The sequence below is a fragment of the Asparagus officinalis genome, unplaced genomic scaffold, assembly GCF_001876935.1.
Source record: "Asparagus officinalis unplaced genomic scaffold, Aspof.V1 AsparagusV1_Un312, whole genome shotgun sequence".
Lineage (NCBI taxonomy): Eukaryota > Viridiplantae > Streptophyta > Magnoliopsida > Asparagales > Asparagaceae > Asparagus > Asparagus officinalis.
The window spans coordinates 55,118-75,693 of record NW_017972577.1 but is presented as its reverse complement, the minus strand read 5'-3'; the positions used below and the strand labels follow the sequence as shown (position 1 = coordinate 75,693).

Sequence of the window (20,576 nt, the reverse complement as noted above, 5' to 3'; positions counted from 1 at the left end):
AGAAGCCAGGTATGACCACGGAGAAGAGGAACTCTGCTATGGTTCTCTGTGGGAGGTCATAGGAGCCTCTTTGCTTGCTTTGGCTCACTTCCATTCAACGGAATGAATTCTTCCGTGACGAGGGGCGTTTTGTTAGCTTGAGATTGTAAACTTTTATATAGTAGTATAATAGTGGGAGAAAGGAGTTATAATGGCGTGGAAGTTAGAAGGATGAGTGGTTCAATTAGATGTCATTAATTGAGGTAATAGTGTAATTAAAGATTAATGAGGAATGGAGAAGTAGAAAATCGTTATGAGCATGTGAAGACCAAGAGGTTAGTGAGATGATCATAAGTTTGGTGACTTATCATAATACCATCATCATGTTATTTGCATATTCAATTATATTATACAATTTAAATGAGAATTAAATATAATCATGGTGAATTAAAGTTTGGTAATAATATTGCGTAGATGAGGACAACTTTGTTATATTTACAATAGTTGAAGGGTAATTTAGGGTAGGAGGTACTCCCTCATTTAAAGGGTAGATGATTTTTTTAAATCCCCCCTTGAAAAATCACCAACCAAAACAATTGAAATTGAAAGTTCACCCTTTTATCAAATTCCTCCGCAAAAGATTTTCTCGTTGTCCAAATATTTTTGCTGGTTCTTTTTTGTTCCGTCAGCTCTCCAACTGAACCCTAGAATGGGATTCGTCATCACCCTAACCTTGGATTGGGGCTTTTTTTACATTGAGCCCAGGTGAGTTGTTCAATTCATAAATCAACGAGGATGAGTCTAGGTGGTAAGGTTAATAATTTGCTACTTTCAGGCATTAATAATTTGATAAGAGTAGTTCATCTCTCATTTTCGCTACTTGCAGGCATTAATAATTTGATAAGATCAATAGTAAGGGAGTAGTTCATCTCTCATTTTCGCTACATGCAGGCATTAATAATTTGATGTTACATTTACTCTGAATTTTCAGCAGAGCGCAGGAGTTGCTTAACCCATATGAGCAAAGACTAGGAAATGGTGGAAGTTCCCTCCCTCCATTTGTTTTCGTGAGGAAGGCTTGTCGCTCTGTGAAACATAAGAATGTCGTACGACAAATCCTTCCTCATTCTCTTTATTTTCATCCTCTGTTCGTTCTCTCTTTCCGTTTCTAGAGACACCCTAACCCCAAATCAGCTCCTCTCTGGCAACGAAACCTTAGTTTCCTCTGATGGGGCCTTCTCTTTGGGCTTCTTTTCCCCCACCAACTCAACAAACAACCGGTACATCGGCATATGGTACACAAGAATCCCAGTCCAGACAGTCATATGGGTTGGGAACCGTAAAAATCGGGTCTCAGATCCTATGGCAGCCCTAATGTTAACATCCAATGGAAGTCTCCTCGTAACTGATGGCAGTTCTAAAGTCTTCTTGTCCTCGCTGTCGATGATGGCTGTTGGAAAACCTGTGGCGCAACTCTTGGACACTGGCAATTTTGTTATCAGGGATTCTCAGATAACCGATTCCAATAGTTTTGCATGGCAGAGTTTCGATCATCCGACCGATACTCTTATACCAGGCATGAAGCTAGGTTGGAACCTAACAAGTGGACTCAACCGTAACCTGACAGCATGGTCTAGCTCAACCGATCCATCCCCTGGTAACTACACCCTAGCTTTGGACCTCCGCGGTGATCCCCAATTAATACTTTGGAATGGCCATATTCTGCAAGGGCGGTACGGTCCCTGGACTGGCCTCCATTTCAGCTGGCTCAGCAGTCAGGTAGACCCAAATAATAAAGATGCTCTTGTCTACCTTTTTGTTAATAACAAGGAAGAGGTTTACTACAGTGCAGGCGTGGTTAACAAGTCCATTATCACTAGGCTTGTTGTGAACGCACTCGGGGTCGCAGAACGGTATTTCTGGCGTGATAAGTCTTGGGGCCAAGTCTGGTACATCCCAAGCGGCCAATGTGATCGGTATGCTCCTTGTGGCCCATATGGTTCGTGTGTTCCAAATGGTTATGCAAATGGTTCTCCAAATTGCAGTTGCTTGCAAGGGTTTGAGCCTAAATCACCGGCAAATAGGGATTCAGGATATATTTCTGCTGGGTGTGTCAGGAAGACCAAACTGGATTGTAGGACTGATGGATTTAAGACTGTTCCCCGAACGCTTTTGCCAGACACAGTGAGCGCGACTGTAAACAGGACAATGAGCCTGGATGAATGCCAAGCTGCCTGTTTGAGGAATTGTTCTTGCACTGGTTTTTCTAGTGCTGACATACGCGGGAGTGGAAGTGGGTGCATTATTTGGTCCATGGACCTAATAGACATTGCATCGTCCTTGAATGGTGGCCAAGATTTCTATTTACGTTTGGCTGCGAAAGACATAGGTTTGGCTGCGGAAGACATAGGTAGTCACTTATGAACTACATTCTTCTCGTCTCTCGATAATGCTAACTCCCACACACATATATTATTTTTTGAGCGCTGATCAATCGAGGAAGCTTTGTTCTTAACCGATTTATGATTTGGAAATTAAAAGCTGCATTCTTCAGTGCATCACTGTTCTGTTTTCGTCTACTATTTTTATTGTTCAAGGCTCAGGTTCATGCCATATCCATCTGATGTATGAAACATTATATACATCAATTAGTCATCCCTTTTGGAAGCAGAGCCATTAGTTATTATATACAGGGAAAAGAAACTCTTGATTGAGCATTGTTGGTGTCTTGCAGGCTTAATATCAAGTCAATCTCATAAGAGCGGGGATGCAGCCTTAGCAGTATCGTTAAGTGTAGTCTTGGGGGTAATATCCCTGCTTGTCAGTGTTGCTTGTTATGCATGGAGGAAGTTGAAATGGACCAGAGGTATTTATTTCTTTTTAATTGAACACTAACATACTCCTCTCTCTTTCCGTTTCTAGAGACACCCTAACCCCAAATCAGCTCCTCTCTGGCAACGAAACCTTAGTTTCCTCTGATGGGGCCTTCTCTTTGGGCTTCTTTTCCCCCACCAACTCAACAAACAACCGGTACATCGGCATATGGTACACAAGAATCCCAGTCCAGACAGTCATATGGGTTGGGAACCGTAAAAATCGGGTCTCAGATCCTATGGCAGCCCTAATGTTAACATCCAATGGAAGTCTCCTCGTAACTGATGGCAGTTCTAAAGTCTTCTTGTCCTCGCTGTCGATGATGGCTGTTGGAAAACCTGTGGCGCAACTCTTGGACACTGGCAATTTTGTTATCAGGGATTCTCAGATAACCGATTCCAATAGTTTTGCATGGCAGAGTTTCGATCATCCGACCGATACTCTTATACCAGGCATGAAGCTAGGTTGGAACCTAACAAGTGGACTCAACCGTAACCTGACAGCATGGTCTAGCTCAACCGATCCATCCCCTGGTAACTACACCCTAGCTTTGGACCTCCGCGGTGATCCCCAATTAATACTTTGGAATGGCCATATTCTGCAAGGGCGGTACGGTCCCTGGACTGGCCTCCATTTCAGCTGGCTCAGCAGTCAGGTAGACCCAAATAATAAAGATGCTCTTGTCTACCTTTTTGTTAATAACAAGGAAGAGGTTTACTACAGTGCAGGCGTGGTTAACAAGTCCATTATCACTAGGCTTGTTGTGAACGCACTCGGGGTCGCAGAACGGTATTTCTGGCGTGATAAGTCTTGGGGCCAAGTCTGGTACATCCCAAGCGGCCAATGTGATCGGTATGCTCCTTGTGGCCCATATGGTTCGTGTGTTCCAAATGGTTATGCAAATGGTTCTCCAAATTGCAGTTGCTTGCAAGGGTTTGAGCCTAAATCACCGGCAAATAGGGATTCAGGATATATTTCTGCTGGGTGTGTCAGGAAGACCAAACTGGATTGTAGGACTGATGGATTTAAGACTGTTCCCCGAACGCTTTTGCCAGACACAGTGAGCGCGACTGTAAACAGGACAATGAGCCTGGATGAATGCCAAGCTGCCTGTTTGAGGAATTGTTCTTGCACTGGTTTTTCTAGTGCTGACATACGCGGGAGTGGAAGTGGGTGCATTATTTGGTCCATGGACCTAATAGACATTGCATCGTCCTTGAATGGTGGCCAAGATTTCTATTTACGTTTGGCTGCGAAAGACATAGGTTTGGCTGCGGAAGACATAGGTAGTCACTTATGAACTGCATTCTTCTTGATTCTCGATAATGCTAACTCCCACACACACACATATTATTTTTTGGGTGCTGATCAATGGAGGAAGCTTTGTTCTTAACCCGATTTATGACTTGGAAATTAAAAGCTGCATTCATCAGTGCATCACTGTTCTGCTTTTCAGCTGCTATTTTTGTTGTTATTCAAGGCTTAGGTTCATGCCTTATCCATCTGATGTATGAATAATTAAAACATCTATTAGTGGTCACAACCATTAGTTATTGTGTATAGGGAAAAGCAACTCTTGATTGCACAGTGTTGGTGTCTTACAGGTCATTCTCATAAGAGCAGAGACGCAGCCTTAGCAGTATGGTTAAGTGTAGTCTTGGGGGTAATATCCCTACTTGTCAGTGTTGCTTGTTATGCATGGAGGAAGTTGAAATGGACCAGAGGTATTTATTTCTTTTTAATTGAACACTAACATACTCCTATCTTATCACATAATACATAATTACGTTGTGATCTTATAGTTTCGATAAATGCAAAAACTCTTTGTTAGGGAATGCTTTCGTTAAAGAAGATGATATGGAGCTGCCGTTCTTTGAATTGGTAGAAATTGAGGCAGCAACAAACAATTTCTCTAATGAAAATAAGCTTGGAGAAGGTGGATTTGGTCCTGTCTACAAGGTAAATTTCACATACTAATTGATTTGGTTCCCATTTTAGCGAAAGATAGTCATCATGAGTACTTCAATGCGCGATATTCAAAATTTGAAATAAGTCAAAGTAAAAGTTTATTCCTAGGTTTGTAATGGTGTCCCAGAGAGGCGGAAGATGAGAGAGGGACAAGAAATTGCTGTGAAGAGACTTTCCAAGACCTCATTACAAGGTCTGGGCGAGCTGAAGACCGAGGTAATGTTAATGGCCAAGCTCCAGCATAGAAATCTGGTGAGGCTTCTGGGATGCTGCCTTGAAGGGGATGAAAGGATATTAATATATGAATTCATGCCAAACAAAAGTTTAGATACCTTTTTGTTTGGTAATTGCTTCCCTTCTATTTCGTCCATTATTTCATTCTCTGTTTTTAAATATATATGTTTTGCCAGTCATCTCACCATATGCTTGCATTCTTGTGTCATTATGTTAGAATCCTTTCCGGAATATATATTCAGGGCACTACTTAAGTTTTCATTAAAATTTTTGTTTAATTAAGTTGTAGGTGGTCGATATTCGTCTAAACTAGTGATAAATTTCATGGAATTTTAAATTGAAGTTTTTCACGAAATTCATCAACGACATTGAAAATTCCTATGAGCGGGTAGATGTGCATCCAGTTGTGTGGGTGTGTGTATTGGTTTGCATATCTGTGTGCATGTTCAAGTTCATGTTTTGCATGCACGTCAAGGTTGCGCAGAAACGGGTGAGGGTGTGGCACAGACACAAGACATGGAAAATTTATAAAAGGCTGGATAATGGGACATGGATACACACACATACACATATATATGCATATCTATAATATTCACCATAGATCAAACATGGAATTAAAATATCCATAACATTTGTATGTTTCTTTTACTGTCTATAACAATTAAGAATCAAATTAAACCAAACTAGGAATTAAGGTTTTACAACAAAAGCATAGTTTTGATCGCATGGGAAATGATGGGTATTTTTCAAATCTTTAAGTAATGATTAGGTTATTGCGTTCAAAATCCTATTGGTTTTGGGCTTGATATATCCAAGAAAATAGTTTAGGGTTATAAGTAACAGGGAAATCAAGTTTTGCTTTGAACCACGTGTACATGGCATGTCTGTGGTGAACCCGTGTTCGACACATGTGGGAAATCAAGTTTTGCTTTGAACCACGTGTACATGGCATGTCTGTGGTGAACCCGTGTTCGACACATGTTTGGCACGGATATGCATCCAAAACGGATTGTACATGGCATGTCTGTGGTGAACCCGTGTTCGACACATGTTTGGCACGGATATGCATCCAAAACGGATATCTGAGTAACTTAGATGCACGTGAACCGATATGTGTGTGAATAGGTGCACAAAGTGATTCAAATTTCAACTATTAACCAATTGTGAGCACACAAGAAATTCTATTATTGAAGATCGGTGGTAACAACTGCGCCTCCTGAATATGCAGAGCACCATATAATTACAAAATGGACATTAGGGCTAATGTCTCTTGATGTATGTTTTGACATTTGTCTTAATCATAATAACATAGTAACCTACAAAACTTAAAAATCTGAATCTTGCAATTTATATGACACATAATTTATATTTAACGTTAGATGTCATACCTTTGTTTTATGTCAAAGAATTTATAGATTGTGATGCTTGTTCACTCTAATCTCCAATCAATAATCTTAATAGTTGTCTTTTGTCATTTGGGCATTTGGATGATGAGTGAGGAGGCAAGGGAAAATAAGATCTTTTTAACTATTGGACTCTGGAAGAATCCATTTTTCTAGGTTGGTTGATTAGTTGTCGGGTCAAAATTATATGGAGAATATATATGACTTCTACTTTAATCACAGTTGTACATCATCAAATCCCAGTTAGATAATCTTCCTTTATCATATGGAGTCTTGGATTTGAACGCTAGTATTGATGGTTTTGATTAGTGGAAAGACAAGGACAAATGGGAGGATCTCTAGCTATGGATTTTTTAGGCTGATTTATTTGGTTGATAACTATAAACAACACTGAAATGTGTATTAGCTTTTAATCTAAAACCTAGTCTTGCTCTATAAAATCCTAGCTAGACGGGTCCGCTATGTCTTCAAGTTGATTCTTCTTGAAGTTTCCTAAGTATTTCTGTCATGAACTCGTACGCGTATTGGACATGTACCTAATACGTAGCTGTACTCAAATATCATGGACACTCCATGGATATATGCATACATTTATTTAGACATTTACTCAATTATATGATGTATGTATAGTTTGAAACACTTCTTGGGGGTATATCCTATACTTCACATCCATTTCTTAAAACTTTTTAGACCTGAGTCGAGTTCATTTCAGTATATATCCAGGTTAAAAATTATGATTTTAAAGGAGGTGTTTAGTTCAAAAGCAAGTAGTTTCTAATTTATAAAAGATAACATAATAAAAGAAACTTAAATGTGATAGGAATTGTAATGATCTCATGTAAATTATTAATTTCAATACATATATGTAGCCGTGTCCTCGTACAGTCCATTTTACATTTTTTCCATATCTCGCGGCCGCACTTGCACCCGTACTGGTACCCATACCTATTCACATACAACTTAAAGGCATAGCTCAAATGATTTTTATTTTAGTACTTTACCACTTTTTAGTTTCCTACCTTTCAATCACATTTTATTTGCATAAATGGATATCATGCATCATTTCCTTTTAGTTGCATACAAAAACATTACGTTTCAAATTGAGAAGATTAGAAATGATGTTTTCTGGAAAGCTTTATTTCTAAAGACGACCACACACCGTTTAGTCTTGGTATTTCTAACTTCGATGAGATTTTGCTCAGATGAAGAAAAAGTGGCATTATTGGATTGGAGAATGCGTTACCAGATCATTTTAGGAATTGCACGAGGACTTCTCTATCTTCACCAAGATTCGAGATTAAGAATCATCCATAGGGACCTTAAAGCTGGAAACATCCTTCTCGATAAAGATATGATTCCCAAAATATCAGACTTTGGTTTGGCCAGACTTTTTGGAGAAGATGAGACGGAAACACAGACAAGGAGAGTAGTCGGGACATAGTAAGAGATATCCATCTTTGATGGTGATTGTTCAACTTAGTTTCAGTTAGCGCAATACCTAATTTAGTGTTTGATTGAATGTAGTGGTTACATGCCTCCAGAGTATGCATTGAATGGGATCTTCTCAGTGAAATCCGATGTATTCAGTTTTGGGGTTTTAGTGTTAGAAATTATTAGTGGAAGGAGAAATAAAGGGGTATATCTCTCTGCGGCCGAGGAATATCTCTTAGGAAAGGTAAGTACAATTAGCTACATCTAATTATTGTCGATACATGGCTTATTTCTGGTTTTAATTCTTCCAGGCATGGACATTGTGGAAAGAGGGTAACGGCTTGCAACTAATTGATGCGTCATTGGATGCCTCAGTTTTTATGACTGAAATTCTAAGATGCATGAAAGTGGGGCTTCTTTGTGTCCAAGAGCAACCAGAGGATAGACCGATCATGCCATCCGTTGTTTTGATGTTAGGCAGTGATCATGCTTTTCTGCCAGAGCCTAAACAACCTGGTTTTATGGCAAGGGTATCTCCTACAGAGAGTCAGCCTCTAGTGAAGGAAAGCTCTAGTATAAACGGTCTAACGCTTACTATGTCTTTAGGTAGATAGTTGTTACAGTGTTTGTTACACGGGTCTGTTAGTGGGTGATACCCGTAAACCCTATTAGTGGTTAATTATGGTATGACTTTTATTCCAAGTTGTCTTGTCTTGTACCATGCATTATTCAGTTTTAAAGTTTTGTAATTTATATTTATATTAGTAGTTTGAAAAAGATTAATTATTACTGAGAATTACGTCAAATCTGCTTGTATTATTGGCTGAAATTGGAGGACTTTTTGCAACTGCAGTTACAATTGTATTCGTTGGTTGCAATGTACTTTTTCTAATATAATTTTTACTTATCTTGTGCGCGTTCCCTTTTTGAAAAAGTGTACGCTCTTGGAACGAAATCATGTCCGCAAATTGTTCACCCTCGTACGTAGCTCTATCCACTTGTTACTCTTCACTGAGCCTGCACCTGGAAATTAACCACCTTGTCGATTGTCAAGCTTCTGCCAGTGGAGTACTGATGAGGAAATGTGCAAGTTGGTGGTGACTAATGCCTGCCTTTTGTTTTAACTCTCTCTCTCTCTACGTACTAGTCCGCTTACAACCATGTTCGAGCATATATATTCATTTATGTTTTAGTCTTTCAGTCAAATGGCATATACACATTAGCCCTTGACCTCCATGGTGATCCTCAATTGATGTTTTGGGCTGGTTCTGTTCGAGGATGGAGGTCAGGTCCCTGGATTGGAAGAAAACCATTTTATGACGTCACTCTAGGATATGTCTCCACTCCAGGATCTAAGGTAATATCATGGACCTAAAATAAACAACAGATCATAGTCCTCTCATCCCCAGAAGCAGAGTATATATTTCAACCCCAAATGCTGCGTGCAAATTACACTAGTACAAAATAGCACAGTCCAAACGGTTATCACAACCGTTTGGACAAGTCGAAATAGCCCAAACGGTTTTAACCGTTTGGGATAATGAACCCAAACGGTTAAAATTGTTTAAGCTATTAAAAAATCCCAAAGAAAGAACCCAAACGGTTTAATTCGTTTGGGATATCTTTAGCCCAAACGGTTAAAACCGTTTGGGAGTTATGTTAGATTTTTTTTGGCTAAATACCCATATTGGTATTTTAATTCAACCCCATTTCCCAACAAGGTATTTTAATTAGGAAATTCGGCGATAAGACATTTTAATTGAATAAAAGTACCATTTAGGTCCTTTTTCTCGTCGGCGGCCACTTTTCCGGCGAAAACTCATCACGTGCGTTGCACGTGGGGGATTAATATGTGTTTAAGATGCTGATGTGGCTCTCTATTCTGACGTGGCAGGGAGAATAAAAGAGGGATCGAATTAGGGGAAATTGGGAATTAGGGTTTATGACAGCGGGCCATTGGAAGAGAAGAAGCTATGTCATCGGCATCAAGTTCAAGCTCTCGTTCTAAAGCAAGCAGGGTGAGTGGAAAATTGGGATCGCATGTAAGTAATAATCATGGTTTGAATTCTTTGGCAGGTATTAGAAGGTGGAACGAGGAAGCAAGGACGGTTGGCATGAAAATCTGTAAGTGTAGAATGGATTGTGGGTATTATACATCATTTACAGATGAAAATCCTGGGAGAAGGTTTTATAAATGTCAGAATCCTAATGGTGGCTGTGGAATGTGGGAATGGTTCGATAGACCTCTCTGCAATGTGTCTTCTACTCTATTTCCTATTCTACGAGATGAAATACTTAACTTGAGGAGTGAATTGAAGCTCAGGGATAGGCAGATTCAAAGAGTTGAGGCCGAAGTGAAGGATTGCCATGTTGAAAATGCCAATTTCAGAGACCAGCTCCAGGTTTTATACGATGAGAACGCTTGCTCTTTGGAAGAAATATCAAAATTGAGAGATGAGAGTTTCAGATTAGAGGGTTTGCTTCAATTGGAGAAGAGGAGGATGATGTTGCTGAAGAGAGGAAGTTTGATATCACTTTTGTTTGTAGTCTTTTTTATTGTGTGTTTTTTTTGGTTTATGGACATGGATATGTAATGTTTAAGAGCATATTGTATGAACTTATGAATTAAATGAGAAGAAGCATCAGGACATGAAAAATTTGTCACTGTTTATGAGAAAAATTTGTCATGCTAAATACCCTGTATTCATGTATTATCTTTGTGAGTGAACCTGTCAAATATAGTTTTCCTGTGACAAAGCATACTCACAAGCTTAAGGGAGTTCATGCACAGAAGCTCATAATCACATTGCACAATCAAACGTAAAAACCAGTAACTCCAAGCTTAAGTTCTATATGTACAGAAGCTCATAATCACATTGCCCTGTATTCATGAATTAAGTTCTTGCACAGAAGCTCATAATCACATTGCACAATCAACATACTAACCAGTAACTCCAAGCTTAAGTTCATGTACAGAAGCTCATAATCACATTGCACAATCAACATACAAACCAAAAGCCAAACTACATTAGTCACTCTTTGACTGTCATGTGTTTGTCATGATTACAATAACCAGCAACAAGTAAAAAGTCATTCAACTACCTCAAGTCTATATATTACCAAAAGCTAAACTATAATTACATATAATTACATATAATTACAACCCACTATTATGTGCACATGAAGCCTGTGTATGCTCCTCTTGGTGTACATCCTGGGTTGAAATTGGAGTTGATTCCTGTATGATTGTTGCTTGAGAGGCACTTGGGTCTCTATAAGCTACTTCACCATGATCACCATGCCATAGGCCAAAACCCTCTGGCATAATGACTGCATTATTTCTTCCTTTGCCTCGGCCCCGTCGCATATCACTCCTTCCTCTAGCATTTTGAGATTGATCTTAGAGAATACATAACAAATTCAGTGCATCAATAAGCATCTATATGAAAACTTGGTGCACAATGAGTATGTATTGTTCATTACCTCTAGCCATTGATCTTTTATTTATGAAAACTTGAGATGGTGGAAGAGTGTTAGTTTGACTATGCTCTTCAATGGAAATGTTAGGTCTGGTTTTGCTCCCCTTTGGTCTTCCTCTTTTCTTCCTTCCACTTGTGCCTTCATCAAGAACTTGAGATTGATTTTCCTAGAAGTAAATCAATGGAGAAATTAGATAATACGATTGCATATGAGATTATTAAAGATATCTAAATAATTGGCATTACAATACCTGTTGATGTGCTGGCCTGGGAGGATTTGTTGCTGCATCAGGACAACTGGGTCTTCTATGCCCTGTTCTGTGACAATTGCTACACTTTTGTATTAATCCCTGCCTTGATGACCTAGAAGGATGCTTGGAACCTTCAGATGGGTCTCTCCTCCTAGCAGTTTTGGGTCTCCCCTTTGGCCTTCTAATAATATTTGGGGGTAACACCATTCCCTCTCCCTCTGTATCCCAATAATTACTCCCTTGTACTGGATTTAACATTCCTCCATAGGCAATCAAATAGTTTTCTTGAGAATACATCTCTGATAAGTAAATTTCAGGTTTCCTTCTCATAAGTAAGATAGCACTGACTGCATGTGGGCATGGTATTCCTGTCAAGTCCCAATTCCTACATGTACATGTCATATTTTTCAAATCCACTGCATGACTTTGCCCTCTATGGATTATCTCAAAACCAGTTTCATTCTCATCACCATTCCAATGGGCACGGCAATGAACTTGCTCCTGATATGCTTCCTCCAACTTCTTATGAATTCTAGGTGCAACTCCCCCCACAAATTTACTCACCAGTTTCTTTTTCTCTTGCATTCTATCCATTATAGATAATCTAATATCCTCTAACATGGACACTATAGGTTTATATCTTGCAAGTAATATAAAAGAGTTGAATGTTTCTGCCATGTTGTTGTCTACAACATCACATTTACTGTGACATTTGAAATGAGACTTACAGAATGTGTTGGGGTCTCTAGCCATGAAGTCTTCATAAGCTTGCTCTGAAATTATCCTTAGCTTGGCAGCTTCAGTTTGAAAAATTGGCATAGAGGTGGCTTTAACACATTTCCAGAATTGACTTTGCAGGACCCTCCCACTATGAATTTTCCTCCAATTAGAATAAATGTGCCTAGCACATTGCCTATGCTCAACTGCTGGCCACACTTCATGTATAGCAGGAACCAATCCCTGAAATGCATAGTAGGAGGAAAATTTGAGATCATGAAAGCAAACTTTGAGTTAATCACAATGAGTTCATGAAAGAAAAATTTGAAATAAAGATAGCATTGCACAAACCTTTTGTTGGTCTGACACAACTGTCCAACCATTACCATCATTCATGTTTAGATCCACAGTCAAAATTCTTAGGAACCATTGCCATGAGTTCCTTGTCTCCCCCTCAACCACTGCACAAAGTAATTGCCCTCCACAAGCATGTTTCAGAAAATAACCATCAAGACCAAATATTCTTCTACACCCCAAAGTGAAACCCATCTTCAATGCTTCAAAACAAACGTAAAATCTAAGGAATGTGCTTGGTTGTCCTGCCTCTCCCTCAGCCACCTTCAGAACACAAGTAGTACCTACATTTGACCTCATTAGTTCTTTCATGTAAGGTTTTAGCAAGCCATATTGTCTTTGCATTAATCCTTGGACTGCATTTAGAGCTTTCTCCTTCCCCCTCCTACATTTTTTCAATGTGACATTAATTTGAAAATTCTCATAAATGTCAGATACAATGTTACTTGGCTTCATCTTTGGATCCCTCAGAATTTTATCAAGATAAACATGTGCAATCCAGTTATCAGTTATTAATCTATTTTTAAAAGTCCTGCAGCAAGTATGATCATGATTAATAAATTTTATTTGCCAAACACCAGCCTCATGACAATCTGGACCAGCAGTCATCTGCCAAAAGCAAAGTGAACAACCCATGTGAATCCTCTTAGTGTCATTCTTCATGTACACTAGATCATAGTGCTGTTGAATAGAATAATTTAGAATAGCCTCCTTTAACACACTCCTAGAAGTAAACTTTAACCCTGAAAAAAAAATTAAACACAAATGATTAGTTTTGACAATGATGTATAATTAAGACAACACAATGAAGTAATTATTGCAGTGCATACCTGGCTCAAAATGCACAGCTTTCATATCCACTCTCTCATTGAAATACTTGTAGTTCACTCTTTCTTTTTTTTTCTTTTTCATATTGATCTCAGGTGCTTCATGATCACTGTCAAACAATGGTTCCTCATCATTACTGCTTCTTTGATCACTCTGATAGCCTCCTTCATAATATGTCCAAAAACTAGGCCAGTTTTGAGTTTTAGGGATTGTGCCTCTAGAGTTTGGACCTACTACATTCAATCCCACAATATGTGACATATGCGATTCTTCAATATGTGATGGGATATTACCAGCATCTGTATCATGAATAGGGGTGGAACTGGTGTTGACTTCATTAGCTTGTTGTGGTTGTGGTTCAGGTTGTGCTTCATTAACTGTAGGAGGGGGACCATCTACATCATCTACCAATCTTGCCCCAGCATTAAATGCTATTCTACCCTTCTCCTCCTCTAAAATTTTCTTATTTCTTTGCCTTATTTCAAACAACTCATCATCATCACTTCCTACTGGGCTCTTATGACTCTCGACCTCTTCAGATTCTGCTGAGTCTATGTCTCCACCATCATTCTCATCTACATTTTTATCTGTTTCCATTATTTGCTTTCCCTTTCTTGATCTATTCTTTGCACTAAACTCATCAAAATAATTCCTTATCTTCACCATCATCATCATACAATGGCTCTGTGGGATCAACCCTGGAATTTTCATCCTCCACTGAGTCATCATCATCATCACTAGAAGATGTTTGTGCAGATTTGTGAGGGGGTGAATTGGAGGGACTGGGCAGTGGTGATTTGGAGGGAACCCACAGTGGTGAAATAGTAGGGTTTGAAACACTCACTTGGCCCTCTTTTACATCTACTCTTTTCTTGGGTGTTAACTTCTTTCTCCTAACCATAGGAATATTTCTTTTAGGAGAAGTAGCAACTGAAGTAGGACCTTCTATCACTTCTAATGGCATGTCAACATCGTGATTTGCATAGATTTCTATCACTCTGTGCCTCAATGCATGCTCAATCATTTCTGCAAGATCCTGATCTGAATTTAGAGGCTTTAAACCTCCACTAGCCAGTCCTACACTAGGAATAGAATAATACAACATCCCGACATTGTTATAACCATATTCTGTAACACTCATCTTCAATTGTTCTAATGAAATATCTTCTGCATCACAAAACTCAACATCAACTGAACCACCAATGTATGCCACATTACTTCCGAAGTCCAATGTCCCCCCATGTCTATATTTAATCATAATTTGCTTAGCCATCTGCATAATTTACGAAAAATGATAATAATTCTATCAAATTCAACCCATTATTTGGAAAAAAACCACAACTTTGAAAACCCTAATTCTATCAAATCTAACAAAATGCAACAAATTTTAGGTTAATCTTACATTTAACTCAAACTAAATACGTGATTAACTTATCCTCTTCAAAGCCACCAAAAGATTTCATAGGTATAATGAGAATCAAACCTTCACATTCCTGTCAACCCGTACCAACTCGTCGTCCTCCGCAAATCACCTAATGCATGCACCAAGGAACACCATCAGTTGAAATCTCTGCCTTCAACTGCCTCAACGATGATGGCTCACTCTCTATTTCTCCCTCTATCTCGCGCACAATTTCTGAAAACGAAAGGGGGAATATGTCCTATTTTGGGGGGAATTGGTTTTTAGAGGTTAATTCCCTGCCACGTCAGAATACAGAGCCACATCAGCATCTTAAACACATATTAATCCCCCACGTGCAACGCACGTGATGAGTTTTCACCGGAAAAGTGGCCGCCGACGAGAAAAAGGACCTAAATGGTACTTTTATTCAATTAAAATGTCTTATCGCCGAATTTCCTAATTAAAATACCTTGTTGGGAAATGGGGTTGAATTAAAATACCAATATGGGTATTTAGCCGATTTTTTTTTTTAAATTAAAAGTTTTTCTGATCTGTTTTCCCCAACATTTTGACCCACCGCCAAATATTTCATCCCCAAAATTTTCACCCACCGCCAAATATTTCACCCCCAAAAGTTTCACCACACCTTCTCAAATCCGCCTCCACCTCCCTCATCTACCCCTCATCTTCGCCTCTGCCTCATCTTCGATGGCCAACGCACCTCCGCCTCATCTTCACCGGCGCTCTTGCTCCTCCGCCGCCTCCATCGATTCACCGCATCCTCGTCCTGCTCCATCGATTCTCCGGCGCTCTCGCTTCCTTCTCTCAAACCCTAGCGGCTCCCCAGAGCATCGGTGGACCCAACGACCTTCGATTCGCGGCATCGAGGAGAGATTCTTCGAGGAGAAGTTTCGCTGTCACTGCTGTGTGCAGTCTCGAGCCCGTCCTGTCGATTTTATAGGATTTTATTTTGATCGTTTCAGTGTGCTTGGTTAGAAATTAGGGTTCTTGTTTGCAGAGCGAGCTTCCGTTGGTTGGAAACACGGCGCCGGATTTTGAGGCGGAAGCAGTGTTTGATCAGGAGTTCATCAAGGTATAAGAGACTCGTGAGATTTCCTTATGTCAAATTTGATGCGTTTTCTGTTTCACTTAACACAGATCTTGCATTTAACATTCTGTACAATACTGACAGAAGCCTCTATATACATTGCTAGAAAACAAACTTTCAATACAAAATTACAAATGCAGTATTATCTATATCTGCAAAGAAGAAGGCCAGCAGGACTGCAAAGAAGAAGGGCAACTAGTTCACTAAAAACCTAAAGCAACAGAATTTATGACCCTAAACTAGAAATAGAACAGTATATCACAAAGATTTAGAATTGTAATTAGAGCAAATGAAGAAATTGAGAGCTCTGCACAAAAACTCAGGAGAATTAAACACAGAAGCTAAAATCCTAAGTACCCAGCAAAGGATTGGAGCATACAAGTCTTCAAAACCCAAAGGCTTCAGCAAGAGCAATTCCATGTGCCTAACGAGGAGGAAATAGCACGTTAAGGTGAGAATTGAGGATGTAGGCGTGCTAAATTAATCCCCTGACTGAATAAATGGTGATGACTTTTGATTTTAGGCATCTTCTTACATTTTCTATAACAATGTGCATGATATTTCTAAGCTTTCTTGAAGTTTGGATTCCTTGTTGTATATATTCTTTCCAGTATTTTGTTTCATATTTTATCTGCATTTAGCAATTACCAATCATTTCCATACTTGATTCCAGTATTTTGTTTCATATTTTATCTGCATTTAGCAATTACCAATCATTTCCATACTTGATTTTCTTCTACCAGCATTTTTTTTCATATTTTATCTGCATTTAGCAATTACCAATCATTTCCATACTTGATTTTCTTCTACCAGCATTTTTTGTTTCAATTTCAATGGGTGTTACTTCCGTTGTGTATGAACGAGATTCCAGTGTTGATACGTGAGTCTTGCTGTCTTTTCTAGGATATGTGGTTATATCTTTCTGAAAAGGATAATTTTAATGACTTCGGCAATGAGAATGCTCTCATATGGCAAGAGACAAATATTCCATATGCAGTTTGGGGACCAAGTAGTAGCTGATCTCTTTCATTGAAATACAAACCATCAGAGGTATCATTAAATATTTTCCTTAACTTTTATTCCAATTTATAAACAGAAAGTTCTAATTACTCGTCCTTTTTGTTTAAATTTTCAATTCATGAAACAATTCAGTATTCCAGGCTGTTAAACACAATGGGAACCTCTATGCTCATGTTTTCTTTGCTCGCTCGGGTTACCCTCCAGATCCTAGCGATCCTGAATATCAGCCAGGAGCTACATTTGGAAGAACACATTGTACGATTTATAAATGATGTCAATATAGTAATCTGAATTTTATTTCCAGAACACTTATGCCAATTTTGCAATGTATATTAATTTGGAAAATCTAGTTAAACTTTAGTTTTTTTGCAGCTGTTGTGGCATACCTACCCAAGTCAAAAGCAGATAAAAGGAAGAGCTTGTCGGGCAACCAAAAAGGGGATGAAGATGAAGTTTCGGTGACTAGGGTGCTTCCAGGTTAGGCAGTCCTTCCAGGTTCACTGAAGTTACGAAAGTATGCTTGAAGGCGAGGCTGATGAACTTAAGGTATGAGGTGCAGTTTAAATTTACCGGAAGTAAATAATTCAGAAAATAAAGATGTTAGCTTATGCCAGATTGTGATGTTTAGAAGGAGTCAACTCTAGTTTGACCACCTTTCCTGTCCCTCATTATGCAAATGATTTTGCGATTATAAAACTGTTCAATGTTGCTAACTTTTTGAGCTTGCACGAGTAGCTACTATTTATTTGGAAATGCGATTATAAAACTGTTCAATGTTGCTAACTTTTTGAGCTTGCACGAGTAGCTACTATTTATTTGGAAATGTGTTTCTTTAGCTTAGAACTGTGGACAACTTTTTGAGCTTGCACGAGTAGCTACTATTTATTTGGAAATGTGTTTCTTTAGCTTAGAACTGTGGACTATTCCATTAGACATATGCTTTTTATGTACAAGCTAAGTTAAACTACATGATATACTACTTGCAATCTCACATTTCACTAGTGGCAGGCTGAGTTTTACAAGAGGAATGGGCAGTATGCTTAATTGCTTGTCTTGTCAAGGCTTAGGCTTTTGAGAAGGAAAAGTTTGATAGTATAGTCTTCTATTCTTGTTATCAGCCTTGTATGGTCTATCCATATATGGAAGTGTTACAGTGGTATGTGTATTCTTGAAGTTCTATGATTCAAAGCAGTTCCTAAACATTTATGTTTAAAATTTAATTGTCATACAGTCATAGGGCCCATGACCACTTGTCATTCTAAATTATTTTTATTACACACAGACAGAGACACGCAAGCACGCACACACACAGACACACGCATGAGCGTGTGCGCGCGCACACACACACACATATATGCACATATGTAAGCTTTCACACAAACACACACACACACACGCCTACACAAACAGATACAAAGACACACACAGATGCACGCGCGTGCGCGTACACACACATATATGCACATATGTAAGCTTTCACACACGCACGGACGCACGCACAGACACACACACACACATGGCTTTCTAACTTCTGTATAGTAGGCCCATAGCAGGCTATGCTTTATAGTTATTTTGATATATATGGGGAAATATTCACCCAATAGCCTATAAGTTTAAATTTTGATTCCAATTGGCAGATTGGCTTACTGAAAGTTGGGGACAATAGTGTTTGCTTATGAAATTTCAACAGTCTACCTCTTTGTTAGGACCGTTCCCTAGTTTACGGAATTTGTAGGCTCCAGAGCTGCAAGTTCGTAGACTGTTTAATTTTGAGTACATATGGTGCCTAAAATGTACTGTAGCCTAAAATGCCAATCGCGTCTCAGTTTTCCGTGATGGTGGATTCATGTTTCATTTCTCAATTTCATTATATCAATAATTTAATGATATTCTTACTAATGGTCTTTTTTTATCTTTCTTTTTCGGGTGATGCAGATGTCATTTTCTTGATATATTTATATCAGAGATGGGTATATCCAGTAGATAAGAAGCATGTCATTTTCTTGATAATGAGTTTGGGTTTGGGGGTGAAGATGAAGATCAAAGTCTCTAAGCATCCAGCTCAGATTCAGCTCAAAAAAGCGAGGAAATAAATAAAATCATTTTTTAGCACCACTTGAGACATTTTTGCGTATGTATATGTTTTTGATTTCATTGCGAGATATTGAGTAATCATTGTGTGAGATGTATATATTAAATGTAAGCAGGTAGATAAATAAAATAGCCAAAATTACATAAATTATTTTTTAGCACCGCCTGAGAAATTTTTTGTGTATGTATATGTTTTTTATTTCATTGTGAGATATTGAGTAATCATTGTGTGAGATGTGTATATTAAATGTAAGCAGGTAGATAAATAAAATAACTAAAATTAAAAAAAAAATATTAAAATTAACAGGCCAAATGGTTGAAACCGTTTGGCCAGTTGTCAACCTAAACGGTTTTAACTGTTTGGCCAAATATCTAGCCAAACGGTTTCAATTGTTTGGTCAGAAACTTGTCCAAACGGTTTCAACCGTTTGGTCAAGTTTCTGGCCAAACAGTTAAAACCGTTTGGAAATTATTGAAATCCCAGACGGTTATAACCGTTTGGGATACTGTCCAAACGGTTGTAACCGTTTGGGCTTTTGTCCAAACGGGTATAACCGTTTGGGCCGCCGTTGGGGCAGACTCATCCCCAACGACTTCAGCCCAAACGGTTTTTTTTGTCCAAACGGTTGTAACTGTTTGGAACAGTGTTTTCCCAAAAGGTTCCAACCGTTTGGACTGTCCTGTTTTGTACTAGTGAAAACAGTATCGCTTCGAAGGATTTTATCTGATTTACAACAAGACCAAGAGTCACCGATTACTTTCTATTGTGACAGCAAGTCTGTAATAGCCATGACAAAAAATCTAGTCTTCCATGTCAAAACTGTTGGAAATTGGGCGTCACTACAACAAATTGCACTTTTCCCGACGCTTATTCTCGACGTATGGTTAGATACGTCGGCAAAAATATTTTTCCTTACGATTTTAGTTAGCGTCGGCAAAACATATATTTTTCCCCTTGTATATAATTAGCGTCTCTAAAAGTGTATATTATTTACGACGTTTTAACTTAGCGTCGACAAAAGTATAGCTTTGCGACGCAAAACTTTTTGTCGTAAAAAAATATACATTTGGCGACGTAAGTTAGCGTCGACAAAATGTATAGCTTTTAGCGACGAATAGTTTTGCATCACTAAAAGTAACACTTTTGCCGATACTATATTTCGTCGGCAAAAGTATAGTTTTTAGTGACACAAAACTTTTCGTCGCAAAAAATATACATTTGGCGGCGCATGTTTAGCGTCGGCAAAATTTTTCCATTACCCCACAATTTATTTGGTTCCCCGCTCAAATCCCTATCTCAAGACCCCATCTCTCTCAAATCCTCAGATCTCTCCGCTTCTCCCTCCGCGACCTCCTGGGCTCCGCCTACTTCTCCTCTTGGGGCTTCACCGGCGACCCATGATCCTTGTTCTCCGGCACCCTCTGCTCCGGCGACCG

The 20,576-nt window shown here is 38.9% G+C and overlaps 4 protein-coding genes and 1 long non-coding RNA gene across 9 annotated transcripts; 2 read left to right on the top strand and 3 right to left on the bottom strand.

Moving 5' to 3' along the window:
* The first annotated feature begins 649 nt into the window (after nucleotides 1-649).
* LOC109827587 (receptor-like serine/threonine-protein kinase SD1-8) lies at nucleotides 650-8,588 on the top strand. Of its 4 annotated transcripts, XM_020394594.1 has the most exons (9): nucleotides 650-744; nucleotides 971-1,168; nucleotides 2,919-4,139; nucleotides 4,458-4,577; nucleotides 4,685-4,812; nucleotides 4,960-5,164; nucleotides 7,661-7,898; nucleotides 7,983-8,133; nucleotides 8,201-8,588. In XM_020394594.1, the coding sequence occupies exons 2-9, from the start codon at nucleotides 1,081-1,083 to the stop codon at nucleotides 8,501-8,503; spliced, it is 2,454 nt and encodes an 817-aa protein (XP_020250183.1). In that variant the 5' UTR covers nucleotides 650-744; nucleotides 971-1,080; the 3' UTR covers nucleotides 8,504-8,588. The 4 variants fall into 4 exon arrangements, with proteins under 4 accessions (XP_020250183.1, XP_020250182.1, XP_020250184.1 ...); XM_020394593.1 differs by lacking the exons at nucleotides 2,919-4,139; nucleotides 4,458-4,577 and adding an exon at nucleotides 2,714-2,845 and having other exon boundaries at nucleotides 971-2,389; XM_020394595.1 differs by lacking the exons at nucleotides 650-744; nucleotides 971-1,168; nucleotides 2,919-4,139; nucleotides 4,458-4,577 and adding exons at nucleotides 1,563-1,758; nucleotides 1,827-2,389; nucleotides 2,714-2,845.
* A 2,281-nt stretch (nucleotides 8,589-10,869) lies between these two features.
* Nucleotides 10,870-12,740, bottom strand: LOC109827591. 2 transcript variants are annotated; one of them, XM_020394599.1, is made up of 4 exons: nucleotides 12,688-12,740; nucleotides 11,620-12,579; nucleotides 11,373-11,535; nucleotides 10,870-11,269 (listed from the first exon to the last, which is right to left on the bottom strand). In XM_020394599.1, the coding sequence occupies exons 1-4, from the start codon at nucleotides 12,730-12,732 to the stop codon at nucleotides 11,169-11,171; spliced, it is 1,269 nt and encodes a 422-aa protein (XP_020250188.1). In that variant the 5' UTR covers nucleotides 12,733-12,740; the 3' UTR covers nucleotides 10,870-11,168. The 2 variants fall into 2 exon arrangements, with proteins under 2 accessions (XP_020250188.1, XP_020250189.1); XM_020394600.1 differs by having other exon boundaries at nucleotides 10,870-11,141.
* Nucleotides 12,741-12,746: 6 nt separating this feature from the next.
* Nucleotides 12,747-14,115, bottom strand: LOC109827596. Its single transcript, XM_020394604.1, has 3 exons — nucleotides 13,521-14,115; nucleotides 12,843-13,433; nucleotides 12,747-12,754 (listed from the first exon to the last, which is right to left on the bottom strand). Exons 1-3 carry the CDS (start codon nucleotides 14,113-14,115, stop codon nucleotides 12,747-12,749), a joined length of 1,194 nt encoding a protein of 397 aa, XP_020250193.1.
* A 43-nt stretch (nucleotides 14,116-14,158) lies between these two features.
* On the bottom strand, nucleotides 14,159-15,090 carry LOC109827595. Its single transcript, XM_020394603.1, has 2 exons — nucleotides 15,002-15,090; nucleotides 14,159-14,791 (listed from the first exon to the last, which is right to left on the bottom strand). Exon 2 carries the CDS (start codon nucleotides 14,789-14,791, stop codon nucleotides 14,159-14,161), a length of 633 nt encoding a protein of 210 aa, XP_020250192.1. The 5' UTR covers nucleotides 15,002-15,090.
* A 799-nt stretch (nucleotides 15,091-15,889) lies between these two features.
* Nucleotides 15,890-19,297, top strand: LOC109827593. Its single transcript, XR_002243472.1, has 5 exons — nucleotides 15,890-16,013; nucleotides 16,932-17,078; nucleotides 17,181-17,303; nucleotides 17,421-17,594; nucleotides 18,984-19,297. It is a non-coding gene; the product is annotated as an uncharacterized LOC109827593 (long non-coding RNA).
* The last annotated feature ends 1,279 nt before the right edge of the window (nucleotides 19,298-20,576 follow it).